The sequence below is a fragment of the Protopterus annectens genome, chromosome 7.part0 (genome assembly GCF_019279795.1).
Source record: "Protopterus annectens isolate FY-2018-M chromosome 7.part0, PAN1.0, whole genome shotgun sequence".
Lineage (NCBI taxonomy): Eukaryota > Metazoa > Chordata > Ceratodontiformes > Protopteridae > Protopterus > Protopterus annectens.
The window spans coordinates 1,341,088,292-1,341,111,871 of NC_056739.1; the positions used below are offsets into that span (position 1 = coordinate 1,341,088,292).

The 23,580-nt window shown below is 42.1% G+C and overlaps 1 protein-coding gene across 1 annotated transcript in view; it reads right to left on the reverse strand.

Moving 5' to 3' along the window:
• LRIG1 (leucine rich repeats and immunoglobulin like domains 1) overlaps positions 1 to 23,580 on the reverse strand; it is a gene marked incomplete in the record, with an annotated part of 404,144 nt that overhangs the window by 140,345 nt on the left and 240,219 nt on the right. The window contains 1 exon segment of the mRNA XM_044077960.1: positions 19,795 to 19,938. Coding sequence (XP_043933895.1) covers positions 19,795 to 19,938 — 144 coding nt within the window.

Consider the following 23,580-nt stretch of genomic DNA (forward strand, 5'->3'; position numbering starts at 1 on the left):
AATTTAAGAGTTAGCCCCCTGCAGCTTTCATAGGAAATAGTTCTTCCTAGAGGATTACACATCACTGACCCACAACCTAGCAATACATGGGGGCCTGCCTTCCCACCTCACCGATTAATATAAACCTCAAGTGGGACTGCACCATTTCTGGGGGTGTCAATGAACTCTCCCTTGATAATGAAAACCATCCTAAAACTACATTTTATTATATAACAAAGTTATAAAACAAAATTTTCATTTAATGTTCTTACTATGCCCTGAACAATTTCTGTAGTACAAAAACAGACTATTGCTTTGCAAACATATAATTAATGTATGAGACTATATTTTAATAATTAGTTATTATAAATACCTAACATGGCAGCTGGTTACACTTGAATGTTTTAACTCTGCTCACTAGTTTGCTCAATTATTTTCTTAACCTCACAGACTAGATTGCAGTTACTTTTTACTTACTTCATCTGACAGTACAATGCAATGTTACATTATAATGAAGAGCTTTCCTACAACTACATATATTTTCTAGTGCGTAGAATGATATAATTCACTTTTACTCTGGCAATGCCTTGAAATAAACCCTAAGTAAGGGTGCCAATCCCACTTGTTTCTCATTGTACAGCAAATATTTGGAATTTATGCAAATTTCTTGTTAAAAGTGTTTATAATGCATTAAAATGTTTAAAACAATAAGTAGTAGTGTTTACTCTCTGAAGAATAACTACACTGAAGACTTAAACATATTTGCAAAACTACAGTGCTGGAGCCTCCCTCCCCTTTAGTACTCTGTTCTCTTCTCTTAGAAAAGCTGCTGACAAGTTTCTTATTTTTTCTGGCTGGCTGAGCCTCAATGTATGTGTCCTTGTTAATCATAGTACTCTAAGGTTCTTCCTGGCCCTGACCTCCATTTGAACAACTCTGCACTTCATTTCAGCAACTTCACACACACCACAGGGCTTGCACTAACAGCCAATAATTAAAGGAAGCAAGGGTTGCTTTCACCAGGTGCAGAACTCTATGGGATTCCCTCTTTATTAGATTAGAATACCCTCTTTTCTCTCCCTTTCCTCAACAAAGACCACAAAAGACCTTAGAACAAACTCCAATAGCCATAAATGGATAGCTAAAATGCAAACTGCAAGATTCTTTTTTTCTTTGGAAACTTGTGCGGTATGGAACTATACACTGCTTGTGAGAAATTCCAGTTCAGTAGGCTTTCTATTGTTAACCCCTGGGAAAGGCCAAACAAATCCCAGGTTTTACACCATTCTTGTGTGAATCTTAAATACAGAGAAACAAAAGACCTTTTTCCCCACTTCAGGAAGGAACATTTTTCTCCATCCACTAAGCTTTTTGTTCACCTTTCCTGCTCTGTTGAATTTTACTTATAAAAAAAAGAGTTAAAAAAATAAAGTACAATAAAAATGTATTCAATGGATGTCAGCATATTAGCATCTGTGGTGACTGGGCTACACATCTAAAACAAAATGCCAAGCTATCTGTTTTTACTACAAGGGCAAACTTTGATAATCTCTTCCAACAATGACAATTAAACATTTATTACTGAAGACTGTATCTTTAATGGAGATGAAGATTTTAAATTTATTTTCCTTTTTCTAACAAGACTTTGCAACATACATTTTTGCCTTTGAATGATATTCTGTTAAGACTGAAATTCCCAGACCAAAATGCATGCAGTCCATTTGGCACACACTACATCTGTGTTATGAACCAGTGAATCAGAACACACACGAACACACACGAACACACACACACACACACACACAGTAACAAAGCATCCCAGGAAACAGGTGTCGTTGGCACAGCATTCTAAATGATGGTCAAGTCATAACTAGTATTTACAATCAGCAGTTTCTAAACAGCTCAACAAAGACTTGAAAACAAAATTGTGTTGGCTTAGATGGACAAGTTTACACCAAGGAATGAATGTGCATACTTTGAAATGTCATTGCATACTCTCACTGCAGAACATCACCCACTAGTGAGCATACCAATACAAACTGCCTGTATTTTTGTGATTTTTGCTGATGGTGGGTTTCTATAAATCTGACTTAAAAATGTAGATATTTAGCCAAAATGAGTCCCTGAAACAATGATATCCATTGGGTGGCAGAGTACAAGACATCCTACATCCAAACAACTTCCACATAGTGCATGAAGTCTCAGCAACAGTTACAGGTTGTCAAAGTATGCATGCACAGTTGGAGTAACAGTACCCAGTACCATCTTCTGGTACGTATCCTCACATGTAGCAGAAAACATTGTGCTTCTGTAGCAGTGACCCTGGTGCAGATCACACCAGACACTGAGGAGCTGTTCCTGAGCATATCACTGAGGCATCCAGCAGTAACATTTTACTTATTTATTTACATTTGTTAATCAGATATATAAAATGACCTTTTTCAACTGCAACCCAGGATGAATAAACAAATATACAAAGACGTCAGAAGCAAAGAATGGTAATTTACATATTACATACTCAGCTACAAAGAACAAGGGCGGCACAGCAGTTAGTGTTGTGGCCTCACAGCAAAAGGTTCCCTGGTTTGATTCTTGGCTGGGGTGTTTTCTATGTGGAATCTGCATGTCACCCCTGTGTTTGTGTGGGTTTCCTCACATTCCAAAGATATGTAGTAGGTGGACTGGATACTCTATAGCCATAGGTATTAGTGTGCCTGCAGGTGTATAGTGCAGAAGAACTACCGCGGCAGGGCTAGTCACCCAGCAGTGTAAACCTTGGCTCTAGACTGTCAGTGTTGAAGTGACACCCTAACCCCATGTACAAAAATGGGAAAGAGGGGTTATGGATGGATACAAAGAATGTTTATATACTATTACATACATGTACATACAGTTTTCAGAGGAAGAAGGGATTTTTTTTTTTGCAGTTAGTCTTACATTTCCAAGTCCTGTGACTGTGGTCCTCATGCTTCAACAAGAACCCCATTCAAAGTCTATGCAACCTATGCTTCATTTTTTTTCGCTGCCAAAGGCATGAGCGACGAGGCAGCAGGCCAGCTTACAAACTTCCCTTTAGATGTAAACTTCCATGTACAGACAGGACCTTCTCTCTCAGACTAATCCCTCTACAATTAAAGGGTTCCCTAAACATCAATCCTCTCTCCACTAGCTTTTAATGCATTCATTAATAGAATTCCCATTAACCTTCCCATTGTTGTAATAATCATAAATGTAAAGACAATTATAGATCAGATCTCATCCTGGAGCAATAAAAAACAAACAAACAAAAAAAAAAAACAGTATACTAGAATCTTCCTCATCTGAACACCTGGTTGTATCTTAAGTCATCTTATTTTTAAATACAAAAATAAACAAACAGTGTTACTCAGGACACCCCCTCTCCCACAAAAAAGCCAGTATGTACTCCTAAAAATAAACAAATCAAAAACAATTATATTCAGACAACACATTCAAAAATTTAGGAATATGGTTGGACCAAATATTACATTTTCAACATTACGCAGGAATGACAAAAACAAAGACAGTACAGTTTTGTACCTACCATAAATGTAGATGTTCGAGTGTATTCACTGCTGCAGTCATTACACTTGGGTTATCCTGCCGTCAGGCGGTCCAGCAGTCGGCCAGAGTTCCAAAGTCTTGGTCCGGCATCAGTTGCTGTCGCTTCTTCCCTGACGTCAGTGCGCCAGGGGTATATAAGATGCAGCCGACGCCATTTTCTTCAGTTTTTCTTGCCCCAGATATCAGGTGCCCCCAAATAGGTAGGCTATACATATTGCTAATAAAATATGCATAAAAAATAAAAACAATACCTTCAGTTACAAGCAAATACACCACATAGATTGTATAGGTTAGAAAGGTATAGATAAAGTCCCAGCTAAGAAAGTGGGGATGGAGGGAGGGTAACCTGGACTGCAGCAGTGAATACACTCGAACATCTACATTTATGGTAGGTACAAAACTGTACTATGTTCATCGTGTTTCACTGCTGCAGTCATTACACTTGGGTTGAATCCCAAAGCTGAGGTTGGGTGGCTGGGTCTATAAAGGATTTGGGGTGGCTATGAGGCCCTGCAGCACTGCAGTGGCAAAGCCATCTCTGGATTTAGAGTAAAGAGGCAAGTGGTAATGCTTGGTAAAGGTGTGCACTGAAACTCCAAGTTGCAGCTTCCAAAATATCCTTGGTAGGTACTCCTCTAAGGTAGGCTGCTGAAATGGCTGTTGCCCTGGTAGAATGTGGCCTAATGTTGTTAGGTACAGTTTTTCCATGCTGTGTGTAGCAGAAACGGATACAGTGTCCTATCCACTGTGAAATGGTCTGCTTTGAAATAGCCTTTCCCTGTGATCCTGCAGCATATGCTACAAACAGTTGCTCAATTTTCCTGAAAGCTTTTGTTTTGTCCAAGTAGAAGCATAACTGCCTGTGTATGTCCAATGAGTGCAGAAGTCTCTCCCCTTTATTCTGGGGATTTGGATAAAATGTTGGCAAGTGAATAGTTTGGTTAAGAGCCACACTGGATACCACCTTTGGCATAAATGTAGGGTTTGTTCTTAAAGAAACCCTGTCTTGATGAAAAATGATGAAAGGTTCCACTGCCATTAGTGCCTGTAACTCAGACTCTTCGTGCTGAAGTTATTGCCAGATGCAGAGTAGTTTTCCATGACAAAAATTTTAATTCTGCTGAATTGGCTGGCTCAAACGGTGGTAAGGTAAGTTTTGCCAAGACAAAGTTAAGGTCCCAAGTTGGTGTTGGTGCTCTCTGGGGCTTTCTTATGTTTTTAGCCCCTCTGAGGTATCGTCTTAGTGATGGATGAGAGTAAATAGTTGGATCCGTGTTGTAATGAGCTGAAATGGCAGAGGCGTGGATCTTAATAGATGAAAAGGATAGGCCTTTGTCCAGCATCTCAGTTAAGTATTGTAATATCTGAGGAATATTTGGAACAAGAGGGTCAAGGCCTTGAGCCTGGTTCCAGGCGCAGAATCTCTTCCATTTTTTTGAGTAAGATTTCCTGGTGCTGGGCCTCCTGGCCTCCAAAATGACATCCATAACAGCTTTAGAGAGAGGTGTTGACTGCTTAGCTAAGTAATCTGCCATGCAGCCAGATTTAAGGTTTAGAGCTGGCTGTGCAGGATCTGATTGTTTTGCTGAGTCAGAAGAGGAATTTGAGGTAAAATTCATGCTGAGCCTTGAGCCAAGTTCTTTAAGGTTGGGGACCAGTGCTGGCGTGGCCAGTCCGGGGCAATCAGGATCATTTTTGGCCTCTCTAGTCTGGCTTTTAGGAGTACCTTTGAAAGGAGAGGAAGTGGTGGGAAGGCATAAACTTTTAGTGTTTTCCAGCTGAATGAAAGAGTGTCCACTTTCCATGCTTGTGTGTGGTAAGTCCTTGTGCAGAATTTCTGCAGTTGGCAGTTCAGAGGGGAGGCAAAGAGATCTATGTCTGGGCACCCCCATTTCTGAGTTATCATGCTGAATACTTGTGGGTTTAATTTCCACTTGTGAGGATCCATGTTGTTTCTGCTTAAGTTGTCTGCCAGAGTATTTTTCTTTCCTGGCAGGAATTGTGCTTGCAGATGAACTTGATAAGTCAGTGCTGTATTCCACATTCATGGCTTGTCTGCAGAGGGGGTAGGAGTGTGTGCCCCCTTGCTTGTTTATGTATCACATAACTGTGGTACATTGTCCGTCTTTAGTAAAAGTTATCCTGGAAGCAGAAGGTCCTTAAAAGCTGTCAGGGCATTTTGTACAGCTAGCATCTCTTTTTGATTGATGTGAAGATGCATTTGGTCTGCGGCCTACTTGCCCCGAATACATTTTCCTTCCATATGTGCTCCCCAGGCGTAATCCGATGCATCTGTTGTTAGTGTCTGCCTGGCTGTGGGTATAGTGAAAGGCTGTCCCTTGTGGTGACATGCCTGTGCCCACCATCGAAACTCCTGTTGTAGGCAGGGAATAAGTGTTATTATTGCTTCCAAACTGTGACAGTGTTGAGTCCAAACACTTTTTAGATACCATTGTAACTTCTTCATATGCAGTCTGGCATATGGTATTAGTAGTATGCAGAATGCCATGAACCCAAAGGCCTGCAGAATTTTTCTTGCAGGGAGTTGGGTTTTTGTTGCCATCAATTGAAAGTACTGAGTCAGTTGTCTTTGCTCGTCTGGCGTGAGATAAGCCATCTGGGCAGTTGTATTTAAGCTTGCACCCAGGAATATTATCTCTTGTGAGGGCACTAGTTTTGACTTCTTTTCGTTTATAGTGTATCCTAGGCCCATTAGTAATCTTTTTACAAAGGCCAGATGAGTTAGTAGAATGTCCTTGCTCTCTGCTTGAATAAGGCAGTCGTCCAAGTAGGGATATCTTTGAATTCCTTTTTGTCTGCAAAATGCAATTACTGGTGCCAGGCATTTTGTGAAGACCCTGGGCGCAGTAGATAAGCCAAAGGGCAGTGCAGAGAATTAGTAATGCATTGTGCCAGCTATGAATCTGAGGTATCTTCTGCAATTTTGTCTGATTGGGACATGCAGGTATGCCTCTGAGGTCCAAAGTAACAAGCCAAGCCTTCTTGCCCAGCATGGGAAGAAGTTGCTGTAGAGTCAACATTTTGAATTTCGGAATATCCAGGTAAGTATTTAGAATAGATAGGTCCAGTATGGGTCTCCAGGCTTTGTCCTTTCTGGGGACCAAGAAAACTCTTGAGTAAAATCCTTGTCCTTCTTCCTGTTGTGGCACTTTTTGAATAGCTCTCATGTCCATGAGGGCTGTAATTTGTTTTTGTGCCTCTGCCCATTGATTTTGTGACAGGTCTGGCATTCCTTTTGGCCTTGGTAGAGTGTGAAAGTGGAACCTGTAACCTTGAGACACAATATTCAGTACCCATTTGTCTTGGGTGATTATATGCCAATTTTGAGAAAAAAGTGCTAGTTTTCCCCCTAAGGGAGCTTCCAAAAGGTAAGTGCTTGGCATTTGGAAGGGGACGTCACTGGAACTGTTTCCTATAAGGTTGTGACTTGTCTTCTCCTCCTTTTGGGGTTGAAGCACCCCACTGTCGTGGTCTGTAAGAGCCTTGGGGCTGAGATCTGCCTCTTGGGCGTCTGTATCTGCCTCTCTGTGGTCTGGTCTGTCTGACACTGGAAAGGACCATTTTTTGAAGGCCAATTTCTGCTAAATCTAGGTGGCTGTACCTGTAAGAAATCCTTCACTGTTTGCATAAATTTGCTTTATCCTCCATTTTCTTTAACACCTCGTCTGCCTTAATACCAAACAAGATATCATGCTGTAAAGGAACATCCAATAATTTTGCCTTAACATGGTCAGGTAAACTTTGTTCTTTTAACCAAGCATGCCTTCCAATCACAGATCCTGTAACTGCGGCTCTACAAGACGCCTCTAATGAAATCAAAACCACATTGCAGAGTATGTTTTCCCACTTGTTCAGCTGCATGCAATAAATCCTGCATTTCCTTATAATCAGGACCTTCTAAGCATGTAAGCATTCTCTGTTTTAACAGAGACATTAAATATTGTTTGTATTTAAGCATGTGGAACTGGCAATTTAAAGCCCTTACTGCTAAAGTTGCAGAAGTGTAAACTTTCTTCCCTCATCTATCCAATGCTCTAGAATCCCTGTCACAGGGGACTGGATTTTTAGCAGTGGAAGCCTTTACCCCTTTGGGACCCTGGGAAATAGTTTCTAGGTCAGCAGCAGGGTTTTTATAGAGAAATTTGTGAGAGTCAGGGACTCTGTAGTACCTACCTGTCTGGCTTGACTGGAGATGGGTGCAAAGAATCAGGGGTTAAACTAGATTCGGAGAACACATCATCCACAATATCCAACACAGGCAGAATGGCAAGGGGCCTGTGCTGAGGCAATAAAAGAAAATTTCTGAGCCTTTTCTTGGATTCTGAGTAATCCTGGCTCTCCCAATGGAAATGCTCCCTCATGGTATGTAAAGTTTCCCCAAAAGAGTAATCCTCAGGAGGAGAGGCTAAAGGAATGGATTCTTCAGCATCAGAGTCCTCACAGGGGGGTATAGAGTATCCCTGGTCTGAAGAGGAGTCAGAGGAAATGGAAACCTGATCAGAAGAGTCATAGTCTGTATCCTGCCTAGGCCTTTTATTAGGAGGGGGATGGGAACCCCTGATCAGAGTGATTAGGTCTTCGGCCATTTTGAGCATCTGTTTCTTAGGCATGGAGGCCTGTCCAGGAGAACGCTGTACTTGTTTCTTTGTCTTTAATGGTGTTTTAGACTTGGTTGTTGTTTTGAAGGTAAGCTGTGAAGGTCTGAAAACACCCTCAGAAGCCGGTGCCTGCTCAGCGGCTCTGGACCCATCGGAGGGATTAGTTTCCATAGGCCCAATACCTTGAGTTTCCAGAGGCCTAGTAGTCTCCATGTGGGAGTCTGAGGCGGCCTGTGGCTCTGAGGTAGCGGGTATCAGGGGCTGTGAAAGCGCCTCAATGAGAACTGGCAACTGGCCTAGAAGAGGCCTCGTCATCGGTTTTGGACCTCGGATGCCTGTCCTTATCCTTGTCTTTGCATTTTTTGTGAATTCCAGTTGTCGGTTGTTCCGACGGCATTGTATAATTGAACCTTTGGCCAAAATAATGCAAAGCAAAATCAAACAGACATTTAATAGTGTGTTTGTTAAATCTAGCACAAAACCAACAACTAGTGACATCGTGGTCAGGGCCTAGGCATGGAATACAGTAAGAATGAAAATCCTTATGAGGTATTTGCTTCCCACAAGAAATACAATTATTAACTTTTACTGACATCGGTCTGAGGCAAGAAAAAGTTTCCCCAATGGGGTACTTAGCTTTACTGAAGACTTTGGTTCTGAAATTCGAATTTGAAAATCTCAGGAGTCGGCCGACTGGCACCTGCAAACTGTTTTTGCTTCGGGCACCGCGTGGCAAGAAAGACTGAAGAAAATGGCATCAACTGCATCTTATATACCCCTGGCGCACTGACATCAGGGAAGAAGCGACAGCAACTGGCACCGGACCAAGACTTTGGAACTCTGGCCAACTGAGGGACCGCCTGACGGCAGGATAACCCAAGTGTAATGACTGCAGCAGTGAAACACAATGAACATAAACAAATTATTGTTCCGTGCCTGGAAAAGGTATTACTTCTTAACCCCAATAGGTAGAGTAGCAGTTTAAAAAAAATGGTACTACTTGCACAATGCAAGTACAGCCTCCTCTTTTCTGCAGCAGTATTACAGAAAAAAAGCAGTTTTTCCTTCAGATAAGTTATAACAAAATATGTTTGTTCATAATTCTTGCCCTGTGTAAAGAACATCACTGTCAAGTCTTAAGTGTACAGTAGACAGACCACCTTCTTAAATTACTTCTGTCTAAGCAGTAACGCAGTTGCCTATGTACATCCAAAGAATGAAGGATCCTTTCCCCTTTCTTCTGGGAGTAGGGGAAGAAGGTAGGCAAATGTATTGATTGATTTAACAAAGTCTCTGTTACCACCTTGGGCATAAAGGAAGGGTTAGTCCTGAGTGAGACTTTGTCTGGGTAGAAGATGATGAAGGGTTCCACACACATTAGAGCCTAAAAGCTCAGAAACTCTTCTGGCCGAGGTGATAGCTAGTAAGAGAGCAGTCTTCCAGATTAAAACTTTTAACTCAGTAGAAGTAGCTGGCTAGAAGGGTTGAAGGGTCAGTTTTTTCAATCCTAAAAAAGTACAGTTTTGTACCTACCATAAATGTAGATGTTCGAGTGTAGACACTGCTGCAGTCATTACACTTGGGTTATCCTGCCGTCAGGCGGTTCCCCAGCCAGCCTGAGTTCCAAAGTCTTGGTCCGGCGTCGGTTGCTGTCGCCTCCTCCCTGATGTCAGTGCGACAGGGGTATACAAGATGCAGCCGACACCATTTTCTTCAGTTTTTCTTGCCCCAGATGTCAGGTGCCCCCAAATAGGTAGGCAATTCAAATTGCTAATAAAACATACATAAGAAATGCAAACAACATACTTTCAGCTACCAGCAAATACTCCCCATAGGTAGTAAAAGGTAGAGGAACTAGGTATGTACCAGCCAGTAAGAGGGGAACGAGGGAGGGTAACCTGGACTGCAGCAGTGTCTACACTCGAACATCTACATTTATGGTAGGTACAAAACTGTACTATGTTCATCGTGTGACACTGCTGCAGTCATTACACTTGGGTAGAAATCCCAAAGCTGAGGTAGGGTGGTTGGTTCTATAAGGCATTAGGGGTGGCTATAAGGCCCTGCAGCACTGCAGAGGCGAAGCCAGCTCTGGATTTAGAGTATAGAGGCAGATGGTAATGCTTGGTGAAGGTATGCACAGAACTCCACGTTGCTGCTTCCAAAATATCCTTGGTAGGTACTCATCTGAGGTAGGCAGTTGAAGTGGCTGTTGCCCTGGTGGAGTGAGATCTAATGCTGTTAGGCACAAGTTTTCCATGGTGCGTATAGCAGAAACGTATGCAATGTCCCTCTGTTTTGAAATAGCTTTTCCCTGTGCTACTGCAGCATATGCTACCAATAACTGCTCAGAATTTCTGAAAGCTTTGGTTTTGTCCAAGTAGAAGCGTAACTGCCTGTGAATGTCCAATGAATGCAGTAGTCTTTCCCCTTTATTCTGTGGTTTTGGATAAAAAGTAGGCAAGTGAATGGTTTGGTTTAGAGACACACTTGAAAAAACCTTAGGCATAAATGTAGGGTTAGTTCTTAAGGACACCCTGTCCTGGTGGAAAATGAGGAAAGGTTCCATTGCCATTAGTGCCTGTAATTCTGAAACTCTTCTTGCAGAAGTTATCACCAGGAGCAGAGCAGTTTTCCAAGAAATGTATTTTAATTCTGCCGTGCTAACTGGTTCAAAAGGAGGTAAAGTTAATTTTTCCAAAACAAAGTTGAGGTCCCAAGTTGGGGCGGTCTTATGTTTTTAGCCCCTCTGAGGTACTGTTTTAGCAAAGGATTAGAGAAAATTGGTGGATCCGTGTTGTAATGTGCAGAGATGGCAGAGGCATGGATCTTGATGGATGAAAAGGAGAGGCCTTGGTCCAGCATCTCAGTCAAATATTGTAGTATCTGAGGAATTTTTGGCACAAGAGGATCAAGGCTGTGAGCCTGATTCCAGGCACAGAATCTCTTCCATTTATCAGAGTAGGCTTTCCTGGTACTAGGCCTTCTGGCCTCCAGAATGACATCCATAACTGCTTTGGAGAGAGGCATTGCTTGCATGACTAGGGAATCTTCCATGCAGCTAGGTTTAGTGTCTTTAGCTGGATGTGGAGTAACTGATTGTTGTGCTGAGACAGCAGATGTGGTATTTGAGGCAAAATCCAGGGTGGTCCTTGTGCTAAGTTTTTTAAGATTGGGTACCAGTGCTGGCATGGCCAGTCTGGTGCAATCAGGATCATTTTTGGCTCTTCTTGCCTGGCTTTTATGAGTACCTGTGGGAGAAGAGGCAGTGGTGGAAAAGCATATACTTGTAGGTTTATCCAGCTGAATGAGAGGGCATCCACTTTCCATGCTTGTGGATGGTAACTCCTTGTGCAGAATTTCTTTAGCTGGCAATTCATTGGGGAGGCAAACAGATCTATGTCCTGGCTCCACCATTTCTTTGTTATGCTGAATATTTGAGGATTCAATTCCCATTCGTGGGGATCCATGATATTTCTGCTTAAGTCGTCTGCCAGTGTGTTTTTCTCTCCTGGCAGGAATTGTGCTTGTAGATGAACTTGATAGTTTATAGCTGTGTTCCACAAGGTTATGGTTTGTCTGCAGAGGGGGTAGGAGTGAGTGCCCCCTTGCTTGTTTATGTACCACATAACTGTGGTGTTGTCTGTCTTTAGTAGTAGTTGTCCTGGATGCAACAGGTCCTTGAAAGCTATAAGGGCATTTTGTACAGCTAGCATCTCTTTTTTGATTGATGTGAAGATGCCTTTGTTCTGCGGGCCACTTGCCCTGAATACATTTCCCTGCCATGTGTGCTCCTCAGGTGTAATCCGATGCATCTGTTGTCAGTGTTTGCCTGGCTGTCGATTGAGTGAAAGGCTGTCCCTTGTTGAGGTGACAAGCTTGAGCCCACCATCGAAACTCCTGTTGAAGGCAAGGTATTAGTGGTATAAATGTTTCCAAACTTTGACAGTGTTGAGACCATACATTCTTTAGGTACCATTGCAGCTTCCTCATATGCAGTCTGGCATATGGAATTAGTAGTATGCAAGATGCCATGAAGCCCAAGGCCTGCAGAATTTTTCTTGCAGGGAGTTGGGTCTTTGTTGCCATCAATTGAAAGTATTGTGTCAGTTGTCCTTGCTTGTCTGGCGTGAGAAAAGCCATCTGGGCCGTTGTGTTCAAGCTGGCACCCAGGAATATTCTCTCTTGTGAGGGTACTAGTTTTGATTTCTTTTCGTTTACTGTGTACCCCAGGCAACTTAATAACTTTTTTACAAACGCCAGATGCTGTAGAAGAATGTCCTTGCTCTCTGCTTGAATAAGGCAGTCGTCCAGGTATGGGTAAATCTGAATTCCTTTCTGTCTGCAAAATGCAATTACTGGTGCCAGGCACTTTGTGAAGACCCTGGGTGCAGTAGATAATCCAAAGGGCAGCGCAGAGAATTGGTAGTGCATTGGACCAGCTAAGAACCTGAGGTATCTTCTGCAGTTTTGTCTGATAGGGACATGCAGGTATGCCTCCTTGAGGTTCAAAGTCACAAGCCAAGCTTGCTTGCCCAGCATGGTAAGAAGCTGCTGTAATGTCAACATTATGAATTTTGGAACATCCAGGTAAGTGTTTAGTGAAGAAAGATCCAGAATGGGCCTCCAGGCTTTGTCTTTTCTGGGAACCAGAAAGAGTCTCGAGTAAAATCCTTGCCCTTGTTCCTGTGGTGGTACCTTTTGAATAGCTCCCATGTTCATGAGTGCCATAATTTGGTTTTGGGGCTCTGCCCATTGATTTAGCAGCAGATGTGGCATTCCTTTTAATCTTGGCAGAGTGTTAAAGTGGAACCTGTAACCTTTTGAAATAATATTGAGAACCCATTTGTCTTGGGTGATCATATGCCAATTGTGATAAAAAAGTGCCAGTTTTCCTCCCAAAGGGGCTGCCAAGAGTGAGTTGTTTGGCAGCTGGAGTGGGAAGTCATTGGGGCTATTTTTTATATGGTTGGTGCCTGTCTTCCCCTTCTTTCTGGCCTGATGCACCCTATTGTCAAGGCCTGTAAGGACCTTGTGGTTGACCTCTACCTCTTGGCTGTCTGTATCTGCCCCTTTGAGGTCTGTTATTAACTGTAAAGGACCAATTCTTTGTTGGCCAGTTTCTACTAAATCGAGGAGGCTGAACCTGTAAGAAATCCTTCACTGTTTGCATAGATTTTGCCTTATCCTCCATTTTCTTTAATACCTCTTCTGCCTTAACTCCAAATAAAACATCCTGCTGTAAAGGTGCACCCAGCAATTTAGCTTTAACATGATCTGGTAACATATGTTCTTTTAACCATGCATGTCTTCTAATGACAGAGCCTGTAACTGCTGCTCTGCAGAATCAAAACCACATTGCAAAGTATGCTTTCCCACTTGTTCAGCGGCATGCAATAAATCCTGCATTTCTTTAAAATTAGGAGGATCTGTATCTGGAAGCATTTTTTGTTTCAACTGAAACATCAAAAATTGCTGATATTTTAGCATGTGAAACTGGCAATTTAAGGCTCTCATTGCTAAAGTTGCAGACATATATACTTTCTTTCCCCATCTGTCTAGTGCTCTGGAATCTCTGTCAGAGGGAACTGGGTTCTTTGCTGATGAGGCCTTAACCCCTTTGGGTCCCTGAGAAATAGTTTCAGGATCAGCAACAGGGCTTTTATACAGAAATTTGTGTGAGTTAGGGACTCTGTAATATCTGTCCGGTTTAAGTGGAGCTGGAGGTAAGGAATCAGGATTTAAGCTGGATTCAGTGTACACATCATCCACAACATCTAGCACTGGCGGAATAGCCAGGGGTCTGTTTTGAGGTAATAATAGGAAGTCTCTGAGCCTTTTCTTGGATTCTGAATAATCCTGGGCTTCCCAATGGAAATGCTCCCTCATGGTATGTAAGGTTTCCCCAAAGGAGTAGTCCTCAGGCAGACAGGCTGATGGAATAGATTCCTCAGCATCAGAATCCTCATAAGGGGGTAAAGAATATCCCAGGTCTGAGGATGAATCTGAGGAAATGGACCCCTGGTCGGATGAATCATAATCTGCATCCTGTCTAGGCCTTTTATCAGGTGGGGGGTGGGAACACCTGATCAGAGTGATTAGGTCTTCAGCCATTTTGAGCATTTGTTTCTTAGGCATGGAGGCCTGTCCTGGAGAATGCTGTACTTGTTTCTTAGTTTTTAAAGGAGGCTTTGACTTAGAAGAGGGTTTAATGCTTAGCCGAGTAGGTCTGAAGACACCCTCTGAAGCTGCGGGAAGCTCAGGTACTCCGGATCCCTCTGCAGGATCGGTTTCGGTCTGCTGAAAAGCTAGTGCGTCCGAAGGCCCAGCCGTCTCCATGTGGGGGTTGGGGGCAGCCTGTGGTTCTGCAGAAGCGGTAGTCAGGGGCTGCGAAGGCGCCTCACTGAAAACCGGAGAACCGGTGACTGGCCTAGAAGAGGCTTCGTCGTCAGTTTTGGGCCTCGGATGCCTGTCCTTGTCTTTGCGCTTTTTATGAATACCGGTCGTCGGAAGTTCCGATGGCATGGTATAATTAAATTTTCTGCCAAAGTAATGTCGGGCAAAATCAAACAGACATTTAATAGTGTGCTTATTAAACCTAGCACAAAACCGACAACCAGTAACATTGTGGTCTGGGCCTAGGCATGGGATACAATAAGAATGGAAATCCTTATGAGGTATTTGCTTCCCAAAAGAAATACAGTTATTAACTTTTACTGACATCAGTCTGAGGCAAGAAAAAGTTTCTCCAACGGGGTACTTAGCTTTGTAGAAGACTTCGGTTCTGGATTCGGAATGAAAATCTCAGGAGTAGGCCGACCGGCATTTGCAAACTGCTTTTGCTTTGGGCACCGCGCGGCAAGAAAGACTGAAGAAAATGGTGTCGGCTGCATCTTATATACCCCTGTCGTACTGACGTCAGGGAGGAGGCGACAGCAACCGATGCCAGACCAAGACTTTGGTACTCAGGCCGACTGGGGAACCGTCTGACAGCAGGATAACCCAAGTGTAATGACTGCAGCAGTGTTACACGATGAACATCTGAGGTTCCAGGGTGGAACTGGAATTTTTCTGGGAGGTCCAATGTGAACAACCTCTCTTAGAAACTGTTTCATGATGGGGTGTGAAAAGAGAGGAGGCTGAGAAGGCAGGTAGGCTGAAATAGCTCAAGCATGAATTTTAATGGAGGAATAAGAGTCCTTTGTCAAAAAGCTGGTCAAATAAGACAGGATGAAAAGAATCTTGGCTAACAGGAGGGTTTTATGCTTTTTGCCTGCACCAAAGGGTGAATCTTTTCCATTTGGTGGAGTAATATTTCCTTGTGCTAGGTGGTCTGGCCTGTTTTAGAATATCCAAGAACTGCTTGCCAAGGAGAGATTACTTCCATGAAATTAAGATATCATACATGCTGACAATTTGAATGTCCGCAGACTGGGATGTACAATCTTGCCCCTGTCCTGAGCCAACAGGTCCATTCTCTGTGGCAGTTGTCATGGTTCCATGCAGGTTAGACTGATTAGCACAGGGTACTAGTGCTGCCTGGGCCAGTCTGGGTTTATCAGTATTACCCTTGACCTCTCTTCTCTTATCTTTAGCAATACCCTAAGAAGCAGTGGCACTGGAGGGAAAGCATAGAAGAAAAGACCTGCCCAAGTGAAAAGGAAACCATCTGTCCTCCAGGCTATTTTGTCTCTGGAGCAAAACTTTTTCAGGTGAGCATTTTTTTGGTGGCAAAAAGGTCCATCACTGGCACACCTCATTTTTCAGTTGCCACTCATGGGGATCTGATAGGCTTCTGTTGAGGTGATCTGTTAGCTGGTTGTATATACCCCAGCAAGTAACAGGCCATGAAGTGCAACCCTAGGGAGTGAGCGGTTTCCCTAACATCCACTGCTAGACGTCAAAGCAGATAGATTTGGGCCTTCCCCCCTCCCCCGTTTCTTTATCCACCACATAACCATGGTACTGTCTCTGTCTTCACTACTAGTACTCCTGGCTTCTGTTTGCTTTGGAAGGCTATCAGGCCTTTTTGGACTGCCATAAGTTATTTTAGATTTATCTGTTCGTATCTGAACTTGGGAGTCCCATTTTCCTCAAGTCTGGAGGCTGCTGAAGTGGGCTCCCCAGGCTACTTCTGATCCATCCATTGTCAGGGTTTGCTCCTTGGGGATAAACCTGAAAAGGAGACCCAGACTGAGGGAGCATTCCTGGGCCCACCAGACAAATTCCTCCCCAAGACGTGGGATCAGCTTTATCTTGGCTATGAATGCTGGGACCACACATTCTTGAAGTATCACGGCCAGGGGAATCATGAAGATGCAAGAGGCCATGTAATCCAGAGCCCTGAGATGCTCCCTGGCTGTGAGGTAATTTCCAACAATTATTTGTTTGAAGTACAGAGTCAGGAAAACAACCTTGTCCTGAGGTAAAAATGCTTTATGGAGGGCTGAATCCAGTAGTGCTCCAATGAACACAATCCTGGTTGTTGGGTTTGTCTGAGATTTCGATGCACTGATGGTGAACCAAACAAAGGTTAAAAGGTTTTTTGGTGAAAGGCAGGTCCAATTTGAGTTTTTTCTGAGTTTGTTGTCTGGATGAGGCAATCATCCAAGCAGGAGTAAATATGGATTTCCTTTGTTCTGCAGAAGGCTATAAGAAGGCTAGGAATTTTGTGAGGACATTGGGAGCAATAGACAAACCAAAGGTCAGAGCACAGAATTGATCGTGCCTGGTGCCTGCTGAACTTCTGTGCGTTTCCTCTAATCCGCGGTAACTATGACAGCACTGGGTGAGACAATGGATGGAAGTTTTTGAAGGGTTAATATCTGTAATTTTGGTACCTGCAGGAATTAGTTGAGTCTTGACAGGTCTAACACTGGTTACCGTATACCTACTTTTCTGGGTATCAGGAAGAGTCTGGATTAAAATCTTCTTCCTTGCAAGTGTTCTGGTAATGGTTCCACAGAGTCTTGGGTGTACAGTAATTCTATCTGGGCCAGTGCCTCATTTTTTTTTTGTTTTGGTGGAATGCCTGGGAAGCCTGAGGGAACCAAGGGTTGCTTGAATTTATTAAGCGTGCAAACCCACTGAAATAATGTTTATCACCCACTAGTCTGTAGTAATGTAATCCCAGATTCTGTAGAATAGTGATAAGTCTCCTCCTAGCCTGGAAAGGGGATGGGGGCAGGTAGTACCATGGCTGAGCCATTGTTACTCCCTGCTAGGAGCCTGTGGGTGTGAGCCCCTTAGCCTAATGGGCTCTGAATGCCATTGTTTGTGCTACTGGTGCTGTCTTTGGCTCCTTTCCTTATGAGACTTTGTTTGCCTAGCCTTGGGTTGGGAAGCAAGGGACCAATGCTTGATGGGTTAGTTTCTGCTGAAGTGAGGATATTGGACTTGAATAAAGTACTTAACAGTCTGCATGGACTTGGCCTTGTCTTCCACTTTATTGAGTACAGCTTCAGCCTTGTGACCAAACAGAAAGTCTTTATCCAAAGGGGCAGCCAGGAGGCTGGATTTGACATGGTCTGGGAGTGGCTGTTCTCTCAGCCAGGCATGTCTTATTATAACAGAACCTGTAGCTGCAGCCCTACTTGAAGCTTCTATAGCATGGCAACTGCAGTAAAGGGAGTGTTTGGCTACCTGACAGCAGGAATTACAAAGGTCCAATAACTCCTTTGCGAGACCCTTGTTTTCTATGCCCATCGATTTCTGCTTCATTTCGTCCAGAATAGTTCCCTCGAATTTAACTATGTGAAACTGGCATTTCAAGGCCCCCATGGTGAAGGTAGCAGATTTGTAAACTTTTTTGCCAAATCTATCCAAGGCCCTACTTTCCTTGTCAGTAGGCAAGTGGCTTTTGGATGAGCTAGCTTTGGCTCCTTTAGGGCCTGGGATCAAAACCTAGGGGTCTGCCACAGGGTTCTTAAATAGAGGTTTGTATGAATCCAGAACCCTATAAAACCTGTCTGGCTTTCTATGGGCAGGAGGCAGGGAGTCTGGCTTTAAGGAGAGTCCTGGAATACATCATCTACCACCTCTATGACAGGAGGAATGGTGAGGGGCTTGTTTTCATGGAAGTTAAGAAATTCCCTAATTCTTTTCTTAGATTGTGGGAAGTCTTGTGTTTCCCACTTGAAGTGTTCCCTCATGATGTGAAGAATTTCCCAAAAGGAAATATCATCAGGAGGGTGACCGATGTAAGATTCTCCTCAGAGTCAGAATCCCCAAAGGAAACGATGGAAGCATCCTCTTCAAAGGTAGAATTCCTCCTGGTCAGAGTCCTCATCTGAATCAAAGGAATCAGAAAGGTCTTCTGGAGAGGTGTCTCTTTTTCTTTTACCTGGTGAAAACTCAGTGGGAGGCCATCTGGATCTAGCCAGAGAGATTAAACCTGCAGCCAGCCTCACAAGATCCTGGTGATATGCCTGGGAGTGGGAGCCAGTAGGCCTAGGCTGAGACTGGGCAGGAGCTGTTTTCTTATGAGAGGACTTAGGTTTTGGTCTGTGACAGACTATGCAGCCTAGAAAGGACAAGTGACTCGCGTGGGAAAAAGGCTTTTGCAACATCCTGGCAATGTGAAGATCAGTCGGTCTTAGTGCAGTTGTCAGAAGCTGGAGCCTGCAGAGTGGTCCTGGACCAAACCATAGAACTGAGTCCTACTGCTTGAAAAGACATTGAAGGATTAGAAAGCATACTGGACTTCAAACAGGTCTCAATAGAGGCTTGCGCCACCACCTCAATCACGGAAGGGGGCTGTGAAAGCACCTCCCTTTCTACAGCAATAACAATCCTTGGAAGACTGGCTGACGGTAAGTGGGCATCGTTTTCAAGGCCCCAAGCCTAAATAATTTTTCCTTCTCTTTTTCGCCTAGGGATGTCTACCTCAGCTCGACCAGTAGATGCCATAGGAGGCAGGTGGCTTGATGACTCACTAAGATACCTTGCTAAAATCTTGGTCTTGCATCTAATGGTTCTGCTGTTAAAGCCAGCCCAAAAACAGGTTGGGAAGTCATATTCTGGCCTCAAGCAAGTCACACAAAAAAATTGGAAGTCCCGGTGTGGTATCAGTTTGCCACAGTGGAGACTAGTTATTCATTTTCTCTGACATTAGTCAAATGATACAAAAAAAAGGTTCCTTTACGGGGTACTTAGCTTTCCAGAATCTTCATTCACTGGTGCGGACCAACCAACACACTGACTGGCACCCTACTTTGGGGGCTCCAATGGCAAGAAAGAACTGAGATCACTGTGCAGGCTGATTATCCTTATACCCAAGCATAGCGACATCAGATAAGGCATCTGCCGGCTCCAGAAGAAGGGAAACTTCTTTGGTAGTCATGCCAGCCAAGGGTTTCCACAGCAGAAAATTCCACAAGTTAGAAGTGCAGCAGTGAAATATGAAGATCATCATTCAAATTCCACACAATGATCGTGGTCATGACTGACCCATTTCTATAAAGTTCACAGCTCTTTACAAACTAAACTGTAGTTTACAGATGTTGCATTACCCCTTTTATTTAATTTCGGAGATAAGTGCTCAAAGTATTTTCATATGAAATGCAAAATTCTAGTGGAAGTTTTCACATATTTCATTACTTTACCAAATACTTACAGATTTCGTAGAGCTTTCAGGCCTCTAAAAGCTCCTTCTGCAATGTGGCTTAAAGAATTGTGGCTCATTCGGAGGGTATGTAGGCTACTCAGGCCAGCTAGGCTCCCTTTATCCAATCGTACAAGGTTGTTGTAGGAAAGACTCCTAATTTACATGAAAGAAGAAAATTTAAGTAGAGCATCACCGTGCAAGGATTCAGTTTAGATTATATTACCAGAAAAAAAAAAAACAAGCAGTGAAGTGGTATAGTTATGTGCAGGAGCACGCATATGCATGTGAAGCATCACAGCAAAGCATACAAAACTAGAAACTGTTGCCAGTTCCCACTGGAACTATGCAGTGGAGAATTCAAACATAAAGCTTACAGTTTACAAGTATAACTTAGAAAAATGACATACAAGATTCTGATGCATAAACTAATGAATACTTCTGCCATTAAAGAAAGCAACATTAATTGTTTTCAAAGTTTACTTACTGAAGTTCATATAGTTGGACCAGTCCAATTACACTAGTCTCCTATGAACTAGACTACCAAGTTTTGCTTCTTTTTCCTATTATTCAACCCTCCTTACCATCTGTTACTATGCTTAGGACTTGTCCCATCTCCTGTGAAATTTCACCCATACTTTACTTAGTTTTGAAGAAACCAGAAAACATACATATCATACATAACAGCAAAACCAATACAGCACTCTAGACATACACACTACTGTTTTCCTGTAAAATTACTTAGGTAGACTTTGAAAAGGTTAACTGCCCATTAACTAGCTGCATTGACTTCTACTTGCAAATTATGTTTCTCTGGACCTTGTTAATGCTTCTACTACCCATTTAGTATACTGTAATTCACTTGTTTTTTTATGCAATTTTCTTTAAGTACTTCAAATCTCTTCTCTCCAGGATTGTGCCTAGAAAATAGAAAACACTTGTCTTATACATCTCACTCCCACCTGGGAAAGGAATAAATGAATGAATGTTACTCAGTACACACACACACACACAGGTCTACTTTACAAGACAAAAATCTCACTTATTTATCGACTTTGATAATGCTGACAGGAAAAAGCAGACAACCACATATCACAGTCATCCCGGAATACAGACTTTCCACTCTAGGTAAGTAAACGCTTGGCCAAACTAAAAACTAAATGAAAACCAAAGCAAATAAAACCCACTCATCTGAAGGGGGCTTGCCCCCCCAACTAAATATACCAAGTGGTTACTTACCTAGACTGGAAAGTCAGTGTTCCAGGACTTCAGTGATCTGCAGTTGTTGGCTTTTTTTTCTCCGAATTATGAAAGTCAGGTAAGTGGGATTTTGGTCTTGTAAAGTAGACATATATATATATATATACACACACATATATATATACATATATATATATATATATATATATATATACACACATATATATATATATATATATATACACATATATATATATATATATATATATATATATATATATATATATATATATATATATAGTGCATGTGTGTGTCTGTGTATTACATTCAATTATACATTAACAGTTTAAAACCACTGAAATGCAAAGTTCCTTGCAGTTCTTGGGTAGTGCAGCTCTGGTTAAGCTGCTTCACAGCTCCAATGTTAGATTTTCATTACTCCTGTAGTGAACCTACAATTAGGCTCCTAGTAATTTATAAGAAAATCCACAGGCAGGCTACTTGTACTCCTAAATTCACATTTAGCTCCCTGCTACTACACAGGTAAATACACACTTCTGTGTTCCCCCAAATGTCTCCACTCCTGGTCTCATCAAATCCCTCTCTAAGAAATGCAAACATCTCTGCTACTTTGGGCTAAAGATCATTTTGTAAACGGCAATTATCCTGGTGATTGACATTATGTTCTACTACCGTAACATGCTGGCTATATGTACCACTATTTGAACATTAGTGTATTACATGGTTCATAAATGCATATAAACACAAAAACATGCATTTTTCTTTTAAACATATACATATATATATATATATATATATATATATATATATATATATATATACATACACACACACACACACACACACACACACACACACACACACACACACACACACAGAGAGAGTTAAGATAGAAAGATATCAAAGACATCAAACTAAAACAGCAATTTTAAAATTTAACAAGTCACTATGCCACAAAATTATTATAAATGTTTACTGTGAAGGTATTTTGCGTTGCTTGACCCGATACTGTATCCACTACTATACAAGTCTAAATAAATAACTAGAACTGCTTCTTGCTTATAAAACTTGCATTTCAGCCATGCTAAATGTTGTAGCCCAGGTGGACAAGGTGAGGGGAAGTGAACACAGACTGCCTGAAGTAGAAAATGTGTACATGTTGAGCATCTCTCGCTCTGATATCACTGCAGTTCAAGAAACAGAAAGGAGGACAATGCAAGCCCAGGGAGAAAATATGCCTCAGAATCAAAACTCAGCCAAACCAAAGTGATCCAAATACATCAACACCAAGAACAGGTATATCAATTTATTAAGCGCTTTTGTCTGCTTGTATCAAAGACTTCTTCAGAATAATTAAAAAAACAGACACTGCAGTTACTTATACATCCCAAAACAATCACATGACCCTAAAACAACCTGTCATCTTGCAAAATCCAAAGAAAACCAAGTCAGTCCAAAAGGAAACCACAAAGCAGCGTTTTAATAATCCAAATAAAACAGAGAATGGTTAAGCGCTTTCATCTGGTTCTGAAGATGCCTGACTTGACAGACGAAAGCGCTTAACCATCCTGTTTTATTTGAATTATTAAAACGCTGCTTTGTGGTTTCCTTTTGGAATGATTTGGTTTTCTTTGGATTTTGTTTGGTGTATACCTGGTCAAGCACTGGTGGAATTATTTTGGGAACCTGTCATCTTGCACAACCAGTAAAAGTAATAATGATGACACACCCCTCAATTAGTACATAAATAGGTAAACGGTATCCCTGAGTCAAAGCCAAACCAAACATAAAAAATAAATGAAAAATAATGAAATAAAAACTAAATCAAATAAGACCGTAACCTCACTAAACTCCCAAAATTGAGATTGTCATTCAAACCAGGTAAAATATGGGCATTTAATTTGATTTGCCAACACAGTTTTTTGAATTCTAATTGTCAGACCAAGGGCCTCCCAAAGGGTTTTTCCTCACTCCTTCCACTACCACAAACTTAAACTCATGTGTAGCATTTCTTTTGATAAGCTTGAAATGTGCACTGTTTCTATTCTTACTCCTAATATGCCTCCCCCTTTAAGCAAGGGTAGTGCCATATCTGCTGTAAAAATGGAAGAGGAGCACACAGAAAAGGAAGATGGTAGACAGAAGGGAGAACCCAAAAACAAACCATGAAACATATTCCTAATATTTACATTTCAAAGCTAAAGAAAGTTGGTAACAACAATTTCTCAAGACCAATGTAAAATGTAATGAAACTAAAAGATCAGCAGTAATCTTAACTTAAAAAAGTGTGTGTGTATAATATATCTATATAGATTAGTATTAAGCTAACTGCCCTTGTGAGCCATTTCAAGCCTATACAATTTCCCTTGTGAAACTCAAAGCCTGGACAATTTCCCTTGTGAGACTCAAACCCTGCACCTTGTGTTTGTAAGGCAAACACCTTAGCCATTAGGCCACCCGCCCAACCCTGTTTATGTGTGTGTGTGTGTGTGTGTGTGTGTGTGTGTGTGTGTGTGTAGTCATGCTGATTGTAAGGCAATGTGTGATGCCTATAACAGTGTAGCTAAATTAATCATG